Genomic DNA, 18,080 nt, shown 5'->3' with positions numbered 1-18,080 from the left:
GTTACTCATCTTCGAGTCTTTGAAAGCATTGGATATGGTCACGTGTCATATTAAGCATGTCGTATTTAAAAAAGATACAACCACAAGATGATCGGTTGTAGAGAAGAGAAGGAAGAAAGAAGTCATTGACATTATTTGGGGGGCAGGGAGAGAGAAAAGAGAGAAACAAAAAAGTGCATAGAAAATTTGTTTCTTTCCATTGATAATGTGTACGATTAAGTGATAAGAATTTATGCATCATCAGTATATGTCAAGTACACACCACATGACTGCTTAAAGGAAGTATTTATTGGAAAATAATTTAAAAAAAATATATAAAAAGCAATATACAACAGAAGAAGTATAAAGACTTAAATGGAAAAAAAATGTAAATAATACGAGAGTTATTTTACTATTAAATAGGTAACAAGAACTTTGAAATTATGAAAAAATAATACACATGTTTCTTTCTTTGAAATCAAATATATTTAAAATCTGTTACTAATATTATATATTACAAGTTAAATAAAATTTATATGTTAGAATATTGATTTTAAAATATTGATGACACATATCAACCCTTATATTTTTACTTTTTTTTGTACATTCTTCATAATTATTAAAATATGAGATATCTTACCTTTTTATTATTCCTTTGTCAATTTTATTTTCTATTCTTTAATAATTTAATTTTTTCATATTTAAAACATACATATATATGTTTGGGAAGAAACTATAATTTTTTTGTAGGAGGCAATATACATATTGCTAATCAAAATTTACAATACAAATGTTGGCCTGTAACGCTTAGTGGTATAGCCCAATTTAGTACAACATAGCCAAGTAATTCGTGAATAGTTGAGTAAATAACTGTTATATATGATATTAGGCTAGACAAACTTTAATACAGTACAAGTGATACACTAACTTATAACTAGCTAATAAGTTGATGGCTAACAAAACTCTAACAAAGGATCCGAGTCCAAGGATATATAAATAGGTTATTGATATAGGTTTTAAGTTTTTTAGTCGTAAGAGAGAAGCTTTCGACATAAGTATCTAGAGGTTTTGATGATATAAGTGCATACAACAAAGCTTAAAGCACTTTTTCCACTTGGATTACAATATTAAGGTAAAACTTACTTCTTTTGGTACTTGTTACATAGGTAATATGCACAAATGTTTATATCTTCAACAATAGGATTTATAACTTGCTTTGCATATGTCAATCAAGGTATCTACATTTTGTTGGTAGTGCATGTATACTATTTGTGTTACTTGATTGTAATATACTGAATGACCTGTAGATTTAAAATGTATGACTTGATATCTTAGTAGCATAAGTAAAATGTCATAATTATAGCATAGAGAAAGATAACTTTCCATAGGCTTTTTTAATTATCTTTGTTGTGATTTCACATGAGGATTAGGTCATATCTCTATTTTGTGACTAACAATTGAGTAAATTTTGAAAATTGAATTCCCCATGGTGAGGTACACTATAGTAGCCTTATTAAGTGGACATTTATAGAGTAGATGCTTAGTCGTATTGACTTTAGATTGTTTATAAAATTTGAAAAAAATATAATAAAATATTTATGTTAATTTTTTTTATCATTTTAAAAATTATTTTGAAAAATAAACAATTATAATAAAATATATATACATTTTTTCTTAATTTTTCAAAGAAAATATATAAGCAAAAAGCAAATACGAACTCTAAAAGGCTTACAAAACCGTGCCTGCGTAACCTAGCCCATGAACACCTTTATTAATGAAAATGATTGATATAACATGTTATTTTTCATTCCCAAAAAAGATGAGCAATGATACAAATAAACTCTAATTTGTAAGAAAATCTTGTTTAATTCCAAGGTTATTGATATTATCCTTATTTTTTTATATTTCTTTCGTATGTGTTCTTTGTTATTATAAAAATATCTTTAAATTATTATATATTTTTTGATTAATGAAAGATATAATTTGAACTTAAATTATGTGACGGTGTTATGTCATTTGAACTAGATACTTTCACGAGTAATTATATTTAATAATATGTTTAAGTATTAAGTAATTTAATGTAAGAGACTATTTGATGGAAGAATGAGTTGGAAAATAAAATAGTTTTAGAAGGTTATCATTCAAATATTGTTTCATATTCAAATGCTTTATTAAATGAGTCGCGTTCTTTTTGTTGAATTATACCTTCGAATCATGTTATGAATATAATCATATATCGTTTAGTTATTATTTATGTTTATCATATTATCATGCGTCAAAATCTAAATTGCTTTTGGAATTACGAAGTATTATGGGAGGCTTTAGCTCCAAGCCATTTCTCAAAGTTCTTATAATAATATTATATTAAGTACCTTTTTAGATAATTTAATAGACATAAATTTTTTTGTACACTAAGTGACATCCTTTTGGTGCCTACAATAATATATTTTACTGTTTATATTTAAAAAATGATATTATTTTAAGTGCGAAAAATTTTATTATTTTTAATTCAATAGATGTTAACTCTATTATTGAAAATTTTAATTATAATTTGTCCATTATATATATTACTAATATTTTTTATTATGTAAGATATAGTTCTAAATATTAACTTATAGATAAATGTTATAATTTACTTTAAAAAAATTTAATATTTTTGTTTCGTTTTAAAATAAATTATTTATATTAATATAAGACTTGATTTTTGAGTGAGATGATACTTATTTAACTTACAAAATTAAAAGTTAGAGGTTCGATGATTCTTACTTCCGTATTGATGCAAGAGGGATCGAGAAAAATGGCAAGCAAACTTACAAAATTGGCATTTTAAGCACCAATCATAAATAGGATGATTAAACCAATTAAATCGAACTAAAAAAAAAAAATCGTTAAACTGATTAAATTAGTTAAGAACTCGGGTTCGATTCTCCCGAATGAAAAATTAAATTAATTTTTAATATAATATATTAGTTTTTTTTATAGTATATTATAAAAAAGTATGTTATTTATAACATAATTCTATCATATAATATATAACTAATTACTTAAAAGAGGGGTGGGCGCGTGTAGGCCGGTTGTCCAGCACTGCCCAGTTCCCCATATTATTATTAATTTATTATATATAAAATAATTACGTATATATACACATATGTATATCTATATAGACATTAGTTTCTATTTTGACTTTTAGAAAACTTAAAGGGCACAATATTACCCGAGTAAGACATTATTACACAGTCACAGTTAATTAGTTTAATTTTTTTTTTTTTTTAATTATTTAACCCAACGCACCAATACTCTCCTCCTTGCATGAACTCCATCATACTCTCTTTTATGAAAGCCGACTTTTAAATTCAGTGTCGTAGCCTCCCATTAAATTATATTTAAATAATTTCATATCCTAATGAATCACATAAGTAGATCAGATAGTACCAAAACTTGCCAAACATCCACTCCTCTCCCAGTTTAATCCAGCTTGAGCTGATGAATATTGATGAATATTTTAATGGGAAAATCTTAAGATTGCAAAAATTTCACCCATGGAGGCTGAAAAAACAGAAGAGACCACCTAAACGAAACCCTATCACCGTGTCCCTTCTCACCCTTACATGGCAGACAGCAACAAATCTCGACATCTCCTTGTATCATTTTCAACAGTTTTATCTCTTTACCCTTCATCCGCCTATAAATTCCTTCTCACCCTTTTTCTCTTTCTCTTTCTCTTTCTACTTTCTTTCTCTCTTCTTCTTCATCCCAACACTTCAACGCTCTCTTTCCCTCCTCTGTTTCTGCTGCACCTTCAATCAACCTAGATGAAGATCCAGTGCGATGTCTGTAACAAGAATGAAGCCTCCGTATTCTGCACTGCAGACGAGGCTGCTCTCTGTGATTCCTGTGACTACCGTGTCCATCATGCCAACAAGCTTGCTTCTAAGCACCAGCGATTTTCACTTATCCATCCTTCTGCTAAGGAGTTCCCTCTCTGTGATGTCTGCCAGGTTTATCTTCGATCTTCTATACCTATCCTTATTGATTGATGTTCAACTTTTTTGGGATCCCAATTGCGTGATTAGGGTTTTGTTTTTCTATTTTGTAGGAGAGACGAGCCTTGTTATTCTGTCAACAGGACAGGGCAACTCTGTGCAGAGACTGTGATATGCCAATTCATACCGCTAATGAGCTTACCAAGAAGCATGACAGGTTTCTTTTTACGGGGATTAAACTCTCCCCTACTGCTTCTCTCTACATGTCTTCTTCCTCATCAGCGTCTGTAACCAACGGCGGGGATCCTGTTCCTGCTCCTCTTGCCAAGAAAAAAGTATCAGTTGCTCCTGCAAATTCAAACCCATCTTCATGTTCCAAAACTTCGATTACCATGAACAAAGCTGGTAATAATCTGTTAGCAGGCCAAGGAGGTGGTTCAACAATATCAGAATATTTGATAGAGATGCTACCTGGGTGGCATGTGGAAGACTTACTTGATTCCGATTTGGGTTTCTCTAAGGTATGAATTTGATTACTTGAGATATATATATATATATATATATAGTTTGATTTGATGAGATCTGATTGATTTTTTACTTTTTTCTCCAATCCCCTTTTTTGCAGAGTGATGATGGCGTGTTGCCTTTTGTGGACTCTGATTTTGACAGTGATATGAACTATTTTACGTCAGAGAATTTGGGGATTTGGGTTCCTCAGGCGCAACCTCCTTTACATCCCAGTCAAGAGGTTGGAATAAAGGAGACAAAAGAGAGTACAAACGAAAAAGTTAACAGATGGAGAGATGATGGTTTTACTGTGCCACAGATCAGTCCTCCAGCTACTGGTTCAAAGAGATCAAGACTATTGTGGTAGAACCAGATAATTTTTGAAATTTTAGATTCAAATTCTAATCTTGATATGGGTTTTCCTTTTCTTTTGAGTTGTTTTGTTGGGAGTTTTTTGTGTATTTTGAAGTTGGGTTAAGCTTGCTGTTTCTGTTTTCCCCCAGAATCATGGTTGGTTCATCATTTGGATATTTGTAGTTGAGCTAAATGTAAATATGAATAAAACCACCCAATTTTCCTTTCAATTTAGTTATTGAATGTGAGGAGAGATTATAATGAGGGAAAGGAGAAGAACTGATTCAGAGTGAAGTTGGAAGAAGAAGAAGGGTTAAGGAAGATAGAGATGGCGAAAAGCGATTCTTGGGTCCCTTGTCTTACCGTGCAAGAGGAATATCCTCGTTGCGGCCGAGCATACCAAGCCGGTCCTTTTTCTTTTGCTTTTTTTTTTTTTTTTTTTTTTTTTAATTTTTTTTTTAACATTATTATGATTTTACATATTTTCTTAATATATCACCCACAACTATTTTTAGTTGTAGAAAAATATTATTTATACTATACATTGATAAAAATATAATTTTTAATAAAGACACAAAGAACATACAATTTAAAAGTCGGATTATTTAATAATAATAATAATAATATACAAAATGTACAATTCACTGCTGGAATTAGTTAATAGTTCAACCTAAATTGTAATATTTATAATAAAAAGAAACTTAATAAAGTAACTTGTTAAAAAGTTTTTGTAAGTAAAATTTTTAAAAATTTAATCACAACAATAGAGATAAATTATCAATATAATGTTTGGTGGCCTTAAGACATATAATTTTATGATGTGTTACATATAGTTGTTTTTTTTTAAAATATTATTATTATTATTATTAGTGAGGTTGGTATATTCTGCTAACTTGAAAGGCAACATCACAGAATTGGTGTAATAAAAAATATAGGAGAATTAGCCGCCATCACTAATCCACAAGGTGTTGAGAGTTGACATCTTTCTTGTTCTATCGACTCTCATGGAGATGGTGTGAAGTGAAGTTACTTGTTCATGAGAATGGGAGGGACCATCCTATGGAGAACATTCTAGCAATTAGACCCTTATCATAAATATTTATAAAATTAGAGAAATTTTTGAGTATTTCTAAAATTTTAATGATCACCATCATGTTCATGTTAACACGCAAAAACATGTTTATAATATAGTAAAAGTAAAATTGAAAACTCTCTTCCATAACCATGCAATTACAAATGGCAACAGATTCAAAAAATTTTGGATTTGGAACAAAAATATCAACTTGGGCGATTGCAATGAGCTTTGCACAAGTATTGACAGTCATAGAAACAAGGTCCACCACAATGAAGAGGACAATCCAATCTCATGCCTCTACACCTTCCTCTTCCCATGCATTCTGCATATTCACCCAACCTATATAATCCCCTCTTCCCATGGATTACCTCATTCCTTCCCCCTCTCCCATTTTTTCCACCACATCCCCATTTGTACCAACCACCACCTCCCCCTCCCCCTCCCCATCCCCATCCCCATCCATACCCGCCTCCACCACCTCCACCTCCACCACCACCACCCCAACCCCATCCATACCGGCCTCCCCCCCCACCACTTCTGTTTCTCCCACCACCACCTCTTCTATAATACGATGTGTACTTCTTGTCAATCACAACTGGAGTAGTAGTTTCATTACTAGTAGCAGCAGTAGTAGCATCGTTGTGAGTGTCTCGAGTATGATTACTGAAGAGTTGGTTCGCGGCTAGTTTGTTAGTTTTTAATGTTAAAAAGAAGAAGAAAATTACCAATAATCTTGGTGTCTCCATGATCTCTTGATGCCTAGAAAAATGCAAACGACTTGTAGGTGGGTTATATAGTGAGCTTGTTCTGGAGTAGGCAGTTAAAAGAGAATGGTGATGGTGTTGGTTGACAAGTAGGTAATTGGGTCCCCTTAGTTGATCCAGATCTGCAGTAAACCCTTGAAAGTTGGTGTCATCAATTGTTAAAAAGAGCCAAACAATTGGCACATGACTTGGGCTACACTTTTGTCCCCCATTGCGCGCATGCCCACATGCATTCTAACCAAATTCATTTCAATACCCACTTGCATCTATACGTACATACATACATACATACATACATACATTTATATATACACACACAGAAGCCCATATACATATATATATAGAAGCAGGTGAAGTACATCAATAATTTAATTGCTTTATTTTGTTAACATTATCTCGGAGTATTTCTCTTAGTCGATATCATCTGGTTGTCTTTTCATAGATTATTTGTTATTCCTCTACCTAATCACTGCCATGCATACACACACACACACACATATAATATATATATATATATATGTATATATAGTGACATCAACTTGAACTTGATGCCTTGTAGATATAATTAGGTTTTTTTTTTTTTTTTTAATTTTATTTTTGTATTGTAGAAATTTAGAATAAATTATTTACCTTTATAAAGTTTACCAAGTTTATGTTGTCAATATTCTAATACTTTGCTTGACATTCAAGTCTGAAATTTGAAGATTTGGGGTTGGGGATTTGAAGTAGAGAGTTTGTGGGGATGGTTTGGTGCGTTACAATTATCACACACACACATATATATATGTGTGTGTGTACGTATACATTCCTTATACGGTACAGAAATTGAGTCCGATTCGTTGGTGCCATCATGTTTGTGATTGATATTTATCATTATGCACCAATATATAAATATATGGATGATAGATACTATAATTTTTAATACGGAGTAGGTTTTGTATTCAGCTGCAAGTTTTTTTTTTCCTCTATTTTCTCAATGTTTCTTTTTTCCTCTTCTAATTAATTATTTCTTTCTTTATCTTGTGTACTTTATTACTCATAAACTGTAACTTGTTATATACATTAGAAACTGGAGACGTAATATTATAAAAAAATATATATTATATATTTGAAGGAATGTTACTGTCATATCCAAATTTTTTTGACCAAACAATAAAGAATAAAGAAGCAATAAATGTGGAATATCAAATGGAGAAAATGTTTGATTTATGTTATTGTTATTGTTTCTAGTATTATGGTCATTATAGTTTTTACTTTTAAAAATATTTTTTATTATGCTACGACAAAAGAAAGAAAATGGGCCCAAAAGAAACCCAAATTAGCCTGGCCCAAACATCAAGCCCACTCCAACAATCTTAGGCCTACACTCAGGCCCAAGCCCATCTAACCCAATAGTTTGACTCTCCAAAACACTGTCGTTTCGAGGAGTCCAGTTTTATTTCTTCTTCCGTCGGGGGAACGACAAAACAAGGGGAGGGTTACCGTTAGGTTTGGGGAAGCAGAATTACAGTAGAAGAAAACAGTTAAGGGAGGACGAAGGAGTTAGTGCTAGCGATTTTGGCGTGGAAGCAGGAGACGGCAACATTAAAGGGTCACGCAAGATAATCTCTGGACGAATTGCAGGAATCTGTTCGAGAAAGCTCGAAAAGTTTGAGCTAGAACCGAGCAAGAGCATTCAAATAGCGGCGTCATACAAAAGGAGGGAGGTGACGAGATCATTTAGAGTCTGGGGGGATTTCGAGCAAAGTGAAAATAACAGAAGCTTAAAGGAAACAATATAGAGAGGCGGAGATTCGAGCAAGAAAAGTGAAAGAAAACAGAAAGAAAAAAAAAAAGAACGAGAAAAAAACAAAAAAGCAAAAGAGGGGAGAGAGGCATAGAACGAAGAAGGCTCAGAGATAGGATTGCAGAAACCCTAAGGAGAGCATTAGGGGATTTCCTATCTGGACCCCTTTGGTAAGATTTGTAGATTTGAAGTTCTTGTTTCTCGTACTTTGGTTTTACTGTTTTTCTATATAATATTAAATCTATATTTGGTAAATTGACATGTATTTAATGCTAATATGCCAGTTCAAATTAGCTTTACGAATGTTGAAGCTTGGTCAAATGAGTGGAATGCCTTAATAAGTTTGGTGAATGCAATTCTTCCCATAAATGCTGTGTAGAAAAGATAATGGGTGTTTAACGTGTCGCTTGAGTACTTTCAGTATTGACAAATGCTGAGAGACTAGTCAAAAACTTTATATTTCTATTTACTATTTTAACAAGTCTTTTTCTTCCTTGTTTCTTCCTTAGGTTTTACTATCCTTAGTACCCTTAAGAATCTTGTAGCTTTTTTCCTTTAAGGATCATCACTTCAATATGATTATTGAAAATGGTAAGATTTGTAGATTTGAAGTTCTTGTTTCTCGTACTTTGGTTTTACTGTTTTTCTATATAATATTAAATCTATGTTTGGTAAATTGACATGTATTTAATGCTAATATGCCAGTTCAAATTAGCTTTACGAATGTTGAAGCTTGGTCAAATGAGTGGAATGCCTTAATAAGTTTGGTGAATGCAATTCTTCCCATAAATGCTGTGTAAAAAAGATAATGGGTGTTTAACGTGTCGCTTGAGTACTTTCAGTATTGACAAATGCTGAGAGACTAGTCAAAAACTTTATATTTCTATTTACTATTTTAACAAGTCTTTTTCTTCCTTGTTTCTTCCTTAGGTTTTACCATCCTTAGTACCCTTAAGAATCTTGTAGCTTTTTTCCTTTAAGGATCATCACTTCAATATGATTATTGAAAAGAATTAAGTAAAAGGCTGAGAGAAAACGGACTGGTGGACTGCCCAGATCAAAACCCTAAAATGAAGGGTTTAGATTTTTTTCTGTTTAAAAGTTGGGGACAGATTGTGGTCTCAGACGATTCCAGAGACTACTTTCCCCCTCTTTTCTTTTACTTTCCTGCATGTGTATAAATTCCCAACGCCCTACACAATAAATGTAGCAGAAAATTAAAGAGCATTAAATACTCTCTATTCGTCTGGTTGGGTCTTTTTACATGGTATCAGAGTAGTGTCTGTAATAAGCATTGATTTCTTTGATTTTTACATTACACTATTACCCTACTGCTCAATGGTAAATTCTAATACAGATTTGCTGACACTCTTAAACTCATATCAGCCTGAAATGCAACTTGTCACCACCACACTTGATGGCTCCAACGACTTGTCTTGGAGCCGAGCCATGGTGATTGCGTTGAGAGCCAAGGACAAGCTTGCTCTCATTGATGGCAGATGCAAAAAGCCTGAACCTGATGCAGCAGAATATGAACAATGGCACAAAACAGACAGCATGGTGGTATCTTGGATCCTGAACTCGATGAACAAAGAGCTTGCTAGCGCCTTCCTGTTCACCACATCAGCCAAAAACCTATGGGATGAAATAAAAGAGAAGTATGGTAAAAACAACGGACCTCTGATATATCAATTAAAACGTGAAATAAGTTTCATCATGTAATCTAACCTTTCTGTCACAACTTATTATACAAAACTCAAAAGGCTATGGGATGAGTTAACTCACCTAAGACCCTTACCTGCTTGCACCTGTAATGCTGCAACACAACACAGTGAAATAGACAATACTGACAACCTAATCCAATTTCTGATGTGTCTTAATGACTTATACGACCATGTCAGAAACCAAATATTGATCATGGAATTCTTACCCAGTGTGAATAGAGTTTATTCCATAGTAATTAGTGTTGAAAAACAAAGAGAAGTACACAATAGTAACTGACATGAGGGGACGCCCGTTACATTTTACACCAACCTGAAAGACAATCCAAAATTCTCAAACGGAAAAAAGGAAAAGGATAGCAGGACACGCACTTATTGCAGAAACATAGGGCACATGAAGGACACATGCTTCAAGCTCCATGGCTACCCAGAATGGTTTACAGAACTCAAAGGGAAAAGGAACAAAGAAAAAGCTAATGCAGTGGCAAACAATGCCACTGATAGCTCCAAAACAGAAACATTCAATACAAACTGAGGCACAAAAATGGCCACACTCATACAACAAATGATCAGCAAGTGCATAAAAAACCAAAGAACAAACACGGTAGAAATGACAAGGTGCGTGGGCTACTCTGGCCCCCTTGGTAAGCAACCTAAATGCTGTTTTTACATGCCTTTAATGATATAGGAACTTGAATAATAGACACAAGTGTCACATCACACATATGCCATGATTTCAAAATGCTTTCAAAACCCGTAAAATTAGAACCTACAGTGTTTGTCTCGCTACCAGACGGAACCGCGAGTCATTCAACCTACAAAGGAACCATAAAACTGTGATAATGTAATTCTACAGGATGTCCTCTATATACCAAAATTCACTTGTAACCTTATTTCTATCAGAAAGCTAACCTAAGCTTCAAATATCTAAATTTCCTTTCATCCCAACCATTGTTTTGTGCAGGATTTGACAACTAACAAAATATTGAGGAAGGGAACAATAATGAAGGGCTTGTACACCCTGAATGAAGACATAGACTCTAACAAAGCATGCACCAGCCACACCCAAGAAAACAACCTACAACTATGGCACAAAAGACTCGGCCACACATCCCCAAAAAATTGATCCACATCCCCAGTCTAAAGTTATCAGGCAGTGCAGCTTTACATGATTGTGAAATATGTCCCTTGGCAAAACAGTAGTGTTTGTTTTTTCCTAAAAGTTTCATCAATACCAGTGAAATTTTTAGTTTAATACATGTTGACCTTTGGGGACCATATCTAGTCAATTGTATTTCTGGTGCACTTTATTTTTTAGCCATAGTTGATGATTTCTCAAGAGTCACTTGGACTTATTTATTAAAAGAGAAAACGAATGTACCAAATACTTTAAAATATTTTTGCAATCTAATACAAAACCAATTTCAAAAAACAATCAAAACAGTCAGGACAGACAATGACACTGAGTTCATAAACACCTCATGCAAATTTTTTTTTCAAGAAAGAAGAATCATGCATCAAAAAACTTGTACATACACACTACAGCAAAATGTTGTGGTGGTGAGGAAGCATAAACACTTACTGCAAATTGCTAGGGCATTGATGTTTGAATCAAAATTACCAAAAAGATTTTGGGACGAAGCCACTTACAGCCACACACATAATAAACGTTTTGCCAAACTTTATTTTAAAGTGAAAAATTCTTTATGAAATTTTGTACAAAAAACAGCCAGATTACTCAAATCTAAAAGTCTTCGGTTGTCTATGTTTTGCTACAAATATTAATCCTCAAAAGGACAAGTTTGAACCCAAGGCTTTAAAATGTGTTTTTTTAGGGTATGCACCCGATGTAAAGGCCTACAAATTATATGATATAATAAACAGAAAAATGATTTTGTCAAGGGATGTCATATTCCATGAACATATTCTTCCATATCAAACAGAACACCCTAAACCAGATTATCATGACACGCCACTGCTAATGCCAAGCAACGACATAGTAACCACACTTGAAAACCAGTTACAAAGAAGAGAAGAAATTTCCTTAACAAATATCATTCCCCAAGAGTCTGAAATAAGGAGGAGCATCAGGGTGAGAAGTAGGGCCACCTGGATGGAGGACTTTGTCACCCATACCACCGAACAACCTGTGTTAGAACTTTGCTCCCTCATGTCCACCTCACCTGCATACAATCATGGCTATATTAATTTCATTGCACAAGCGTCTATTACAAAGGAACCAATGTCATACAGGGATGCTAAAAAGGATAACAAGTGGGTTGAGGCCATGCAAGCCGAGCTATCCGCACTAGAAGAAAATAACACTTGGGAACTAACTGCACTACTAAAAGGGAAGAAGGCAATCGACCCAAAATGGGTGTATAAAATAAAACACAATGTCGATGGATCAGTTGATAAATACAAAGCAAGACTCGTGGCTAAAGGTTATAACCAAGAGTTTGGCATAGACTATCATGATAGCTTCTCATCAGTGGCCAAAATGGTCACGGTTCGACTACTTTTAGCCGTGGCAGCCGCAAACGACTGGCCAGTATATCAGTTAGACATCAATAATGCGTACCTACATGGGTTTATAGAAGATGAGGTATACTTAAAACCCCCAAAGAGCTACTTCAAGGCCAGTGAAGGACAAGTCTGTCGTTTAACTAAGAGCCTGTACGGTCTGAAACAAGCGGGTCGCTAGTGGAACAAGGAGCTTACTTCAAAGCTCCAATCCATTGGCTTCACCAAGTCAGAAGTCGACCACTGTCTATTCACAAAAGGAACCTACATTGCAGTTGTGGTATATGTGGATGACTTACTTGTCACGGGTCCTAATGACGAAGAGATTTGTGAAATCAAAAGCATCATGGATGAAGCCTTCACGGTCAAGGACCTCGACCAAGCGAGATATTTCCTTAGAGTCGAGATAGCTAGGTCAAAAGAAGGGATCTACATCAGTAAAAAAAAATACATTAAAGACATTTTACAAGATATAAAGACAGAAGATGCAAAAGGAAGCCACCTTCCCCTGCCTTTCATACTAAAGCTAAATGCAGAAGAAGGAGAAATCTTACTAGATCCAGAGAGGTACAGACGCTTAATCAGCCGCTTGCTTTACCTCAACTTTAGCAGACCCAACATAACATACTCCACCCAACATCTCAGTCAGTTCATGCAACAACCCAGACGGCCACATCTCGACGCCGCACTACATGTTGTCAGGTACCTAAAGTAATATCCGGAGCAAAGCATCTTTTTTCCGAGAAAGAATAACTTTAAAGTTCAAGCTTTTTGTGACTCGTACTTGGCATCGTGTCCGATGACCCGCAAATCCCTCACGGGCTTCTGTCTCTTCCTCGGACTTGTGCTAATCTCCTGGAAAATAAAGAAACAAACTACGGTGAGTAAGTCTTCCGCAGAAGCTGAGTACAGAAGTATGTCATCCGCAGTAAGTGAAGTTCTGTGGATAACCTATTTTCTTCAAGATTTTCAAATAGTACCTCACGTACTCGTAATATTGAACTGCGACAACAAAGCCACCGAGCATATCGAAACAAATCCAGTCTTTCATGAACGAACGAAACACCTTGACATCGATTGTCACATAGTTCGCAACCAGGTTCAAAAGAGTTTTGTCGAAACGAAACACGTCACCTCGAGAGAACAGCTCGCCGATCTGCTCACGAAACCTTTAGGAACCTCAGCACATCATCGACTTATGTTCAAGATGAAGCGCCTGCAACAAGAAAGTATAAAGGGTTAAAGAAGTGGTGGTAAGGAACTCGAAGAGCCGAAAGTAAACTGGCTTCATCTTGAGGAGCGGGTGGAAAGAATTAAGTAAAAGGCTGAGAGAAAATGGACAGGTGGACCGCCCAGATCAAAATCCTAAAATGAAGGGTTTTGATTTTTTTCTGTTTAAAAGTTGGGGACAGCTGGTGGTCTCAGACGATTCCAGAGACCACCTTCCTCCTCTTTTCTTTTACTCTCTTGCATGTGTATAAATTCCCAACATCTCACACAATAAATGTAGCAAAAAATTAAAGAGCATTAAATATTCCCTATTCACCCGGTTGGGTCTTTTTACATCTTTAATTATTATGCATAGGACAGTAATGTGATCCTTGTGGTAGTTCGGGCATATGAACATATTTTTTGTTTGAGTGTTAAGGAGAGGATGCAGACCATGAAAATCAGGGATTACTTAGGCTTGTTTTTTTTATGACGTAAAGGCTGGTTGTGGTGTTTCATTTACTCTCTTGTTTTGGTTCACCGTGTGTGTTTGTCTTTAATTGCTAGGCTATTGTATGTTAGTTTTCTTGCCACTTCTTTTCCCCCCTAAATAAACATTGTTGCTTTGGAGTAAAACATAGGATAAGTACATTATAGACATAACACTTGAATGGAAGGATAGCAAATCTGTTCATGCACACTTGCTAGTATTGCCATTATTATTTCTTTGATTCAGAATGAATGTAGTATCAAATGATCTTTTGATTTGCTTCTTCATATATTCGGTTGTCATTTGCTGTTTTTCCCATTTGATGTCTTCATCATCAATCTCTCAATCAAAGTCTATTAACTCTGAAGCTAATCGCTGAAATCAAAATATGGGCAAGAAGAAATTCATCAACAAGAAAAAAGCTGCAACTTTCCAGTTACTCGCCCGGGACTCATCTGATCCCAATTACAATGACTCACCTGGCAGTGACCGTGTCTTTGTTCGAGTCGACAACGGTACCTACTCAGTGAACAGATTCTTTGACGTTGATAGCTGCCACAGAGGGAGCTGCCAAGAGCATGATGATCCCAGTTCAATATTCTCTGATGCACATGAAGATAATGATGGCGGAGATGATGATGATCAGGTTTTTGGGATTCCAATGGCATGTCAAGGTGGAACTGGTGGGGCCACGAGTGGAACAGCACTGCCGGAGTATGCGAGGAGAGAGATTTTGGACTTAGGGTTTCCTGATGATGGTTATAATTATCTGGTTCACTTGAGAGAGATTAAAAATACTGGTGGGGGTTCAGCTTTTTATCATAATCTTAAGGCAAGGCTTGATCAGCTTCCCCATGATGTTAAGGTTGGTTTGTTTTCTTCTCTTTTTTTTTACTCTGTTCTTCTGAGAGAATAGTGCTCGATTTGGTTGAGTAGAAAGTGGAAGCAAAAAGGAAACTGAAAGGAAAAAAAAAAGATTAGTTCTCAGCTTTCCATGTCCATCATTTTTCATTTGTCTGAAAAGTACAGCATGTTAACAAATTGAATTAGTCATTTTCATGCGTTGCTTGTGTGAACCATGTCTACAAAAAATATTTTCTTGTGTTTTGTTTTCAGGCTTATGATGCCTCTAGACTGAAGATTTCTCAAGCGGAATGTGATCCTTGTGAAAAATCTATTTATGCTGTAGCCTCCAGAACCATTAACGTAAGGGTGCAGAAAGCTGTTGATCCTGATGTGACTGCATTACTTGATGATAGTGATTTGTCCAGGTTTAATTCTGATGTTGAGGAACTGGAAGAGGACTTTGTTGTTCAAGCAAATCTTCTGGAAGAAAAGGGGAATGATTTAGATATAAGGAACAAGCTAGCTTTTGTTGAGGAACTTGAGGCAAGCAATAAAGGAGACTATCCTACTTTTAATCATCATGACAATGTCGTCAGCTTTGGTGATTTGGATGAAGAAAGAAAAGAATCCGTGAGAGCAGGAGATTATTTTACTGGCGAGAAAACGAGAGTTCATCGTCTTTTGGATGAGCAATTTGATTTGGTGAGACTTTTGTCTGTATCTATCCCAGATTTAACATTTTGTCTTCCTTGTTTTATGTCTTGAAGGATCATCCTATTTTCATCATGAGCCGCCCATTTATGGAATTGGCTATCATAATATAAGGGCACCATAATATGGTAATTTGTTGTTTTTAGGAATTGTCGATTTTCTGATGATCATTTTTTATACGTGGACTCACTGGTCATATTGACTGGAGCATGACACCGAAAGAAGGTTGCTGTACCCTATTTTGTATTGGCCTCTATGTTGAAGTGATTATTTGTGCCTGTACCATAAACAGGCTGCATAAAGACATGAGTTTGTGCTTATTCTTATCTGATTAGACCTAGAATTTTGGGGATGTACTTGTATGCAAATTTGTAACAGTTCATCTGACTGTCATATATGCTATCAACTGCATCAAATGCCAGTGTATCTTTTTTGTCATTTATTTTCTGCAAAAATTGTAGTGCCTCATCTATGTTTAACCAAATTCCTTATTCTCAAAACAAATGTTAACGGACTTCCTTCTAGATCATGTATTGTCTGGATTTGGTGAAAAGAAACACATTATCTATTGTCTGCCGGAAACTATAGAGTTGTTTTCTAGCTTTTCCTGTGCCTATGCGTTTTGAAATATATCTCTACATGTGTGCATGTGTATGTACTTCTTGTATAAACTTCATACTCCCGTTGCAGCTTCAACTTCAAGAATATGGCTCCACTAGTGATGATGATTGCAATGATTACATAGCTGAAGAAGAAGAAGAAGAAGAAGAATCTCTTGCAGAGAAGCTCAAGAATGTCCTTAGTGACTGTGTGGTAGATGATCCCGAACTTGGTGAAAAATATGTGGTTCTTGCAGAGTTATTGCATAAAAATGAGAAAGCAAAAGACAAAGAGTTACTAGAATCTGCTGCTGATGTTTTTCGCCGTTGTGTGGAATATGCTGAGAAGTATGAAAATGAAAATGAAGATGAAGATGAAATGGTGGTTGTTAAGGAAAGTAGTGATGAGTCTGGAGGATGGGATTGCGAGACCATTGTTTCTACATATTCAAATCTTGACAATCATCCTGGAAAAATTGAAGCTCCAGGAATAGCCATGAAAAAGAAGCTGGCGGAAACTGTCTCTGGATCGTTGCATTTCAACAGCAACATAATATCCCTTAGAGGAAAGGAAAAGCTTCCGGTAGATTTTTTGCCTTGTAGAAAGACTGATAAAGAAAAATTAAAGGATGCGTGCAGCTCAAAAATTGAACTGCCAAAGAGGAAGCAACATGGACGTGAGTCAAAAGATGAAAAGAAAGAGCGAAAGGTATCTCTTTATTGCTTCTGATGCTTTTGTGTGCTTATGCTTGTGTTTGTGCGCATGTGTGTGTACAGGCTATTGCCATTAATTGATGATTCTCTGCCTATTTTCAAAAAATATCTTTCGGCCAGATTGCATTGTGATGACAGCCTTCCAGAAGAAATAAACAATACTGGCTTGCTTATATGTGTGCTGGATGTTTTGAGATACTGACTTTTAATTGTTGATACTTCAGAGGATATGATGTTAATTTGGATGCAGGCTGCCGTAAAGGAGAAACGCCGTGAAGCACTACAAATGAGAAAGGAAACGAGTGGGCTGTACAAGGAAGCAGCAAGACGCGCTCAGAGAGTTGCTGCTATATCTGGGCCTTCCTCTGTTCATCTAAAATAACTGTGACGGACTGATCCTTTCTATTGAAGTTTTTGTTGGATTACTTTGGCACAAAATTTGACAAGGGCAAGAAACAAGTTGTAGAAGATAGGCAATTCTCAGATTTTCAATTGGAAGTCTTACCTTGATCATCTTTAAGTATGGAAGAGAAAACAATACGAAAATAAATATAATGCTCAATTCAAATTCTGATGATGTTTATGTTTCAACCCTCTAAACTTCTGATTTCTCTACAGCACAAAAGAACATGGTTAATCTGATTTCTCGACAGGAAAAAAAGGAGTAGATAGGTTTATGGTTGTTTATTACACAGGCTATAGATAAAGAGAGTGAATAGACAGTAAAGTTGAGTTTATAATCTGTGGGGAACTGGAGCAGCATAGCCTCCACCACAGATGGGTGTCGGATTCCATATACTGTAATCAGCTCGGAATGAT

General features: G+C 35.1%; 3 protein-coding genes across 8 annotated transcripts; 2 read left to right on the top strand and 1 right to left on the bottom strand.

The window, feature by feature from the left end:
* Nucleotides 1-3,425: 3,425 nt before the first annotated feature.
* BBX21 (salt tolerance homolog2) lies at nucleotides 3,426-5,053 on the top strand. The gene is made up of 3 exons (XM_022034009.2): nucleotides 3,426-3,977; nucleotides 4,076-4,483; nucleotides 4,588-5,053. The coding sequence occupies exons 1-3, from the start codon at nucleotides 3,792-3,794 to the stop codon at nucleotides 4,834-4,836; spliced, it is 843 nt and encodes a 280-aa protein (XP_021889701.1). The 5' UTR covers nucleotides 3,426-3,791; the 3' UTR covers nucleotides 4,837-5,053.
* Nucleotides 5,054-5,742: 689 nt separating this feature from the next.
* On the bottom strand, nucleotides 5,743-6,902 carry LOC110808491 (glycine-rich protein). Its single transcript, XM_022033999.2, has one exon. The coding sequence runs from the start codon at nucleotides 6,642-6,644 to the stop codon at nucleotides 6,102-6,104; it is 543 nt and encodes a 180-aa protein (XP_021889691.1). The 5' UTR covers nucleotides 6,645-6,902; the 3' UTR covers nucleotides 5,743-6,101.
* Nucleotides 6,903-8,111: 1,209 nt separating this feature from the next.
* LOC110808482 (uncharacterized) lies at nucleotides 8,112-17,838 on the top strand. Of its 6 annotated transcripts, none has more exons than XM_088218428.1 (6): nucleotides 8,112-8,618; nucleotides 9,835-10,106; nucleotides 14,760-15,256; nucleotides 15,508-15,939; nucleotides 16,639-17,256; nucleotides 17,512-17,838. In XM_088218428.1, the coding sequence occupies exons 3-6, from the start codon at nucleotides 14,780-14,782 to the stop codon at nucleotides 17,641-17,643; spliced, it is 1,659 nt and encodes a 552-aa protein (XP_088074554.1). In that variant the 5' UTR covers nucleotides 8,112-8,618; nucleotides 9,835-10,106; nucleotides 14,760-14,779; the 3' UTR covers nucleotides 17,644-17,838. The 6 variants fall into 6 exon arrangements, with proteins under 6 accessions (XP_088074554.1, XP_088074544.1, XP_088074556.1 ...); XM_088218418.1 differs by having other exon boundaries at nucleotides 9,835-10,111; XM_088218430.1 differs by having other exon boundaries at nucleotides 9,806-10,111.
* Nucleotides 17,839-18,080: the final 242 nt, after the last annotated feature.

The sequence above is a fragment of the Carica papaya genome, chromosome 1 (assembly GCF_054855325.1).
Source record: "Carica papaya isolate Zhongbai chromosome 1, ASM5485532v1, whole genome shotgun sequence".
Lineage (NCBI taxonomy): Eukaryota > Viridiplantae > Streptophyta > Magnoliopsida > Brassicales > Caricaceae > Carica > Carica papaya.
Note: the sequence above shows the minus strand (reverse complement) of the source record. Positions and strands in the feature narration are given on the sequence as shown.

Excerpts from the sequence above, each read along its gene's own strand:
- LOC110808491 (XM_022033999.2), bottom strand. The coding sequence starts at position 6,644 with ATGGAGACACCAAGATTATTGGTAATTTTCTTCTTCTTTTTAACATTA.
- LOC110808482 (XM_088218433.1), top strand. The coding sequence starts at position 14,780 with ATGGGCAAGAAGAAATTCATCAACAAGAAAAAAGCTGCAACTTTCCAG. Across the intron at positions 15,940-16,638 it reads TGGATGAGCAATTTGATTTG|CTTCAACTTCAAGAATATGG; the intron begins GTGAGACTTTTG and ends CTCCCGTTGCAG. Across the intron at positions 17,257-17,511 it reads ATGAAAAGAAAGAGCGAAAG|GCTGCCGTAAAGGAGAAACG; the intron begins GTATCTCTTTAT and ends ATTTGGATGCAG.
- BBX21 (XM_022034009.2), top strand. The coding sequence starts at position 3,792 with ATGAAGATCCAGTGCGATGTCTGTAACAAGAATGAAGCCTCCGTATTC. Across the intron at positions 3,978-4,075 it reads CTCTCTGTGATGTCTGCCAG|GAGAGACGAGCCTTGTTATT; the intron begins GTTTATCTTCGA and ends TCTATTTTGTAG. Across the intron at positions 4,484-4,587 it reads CCGATTTGGGTTTCTCTAAG|AGTGATGATGGCGTGTTGCC; the intron begins GTATGAATTTGA and ends CCTTTTTTGCAG.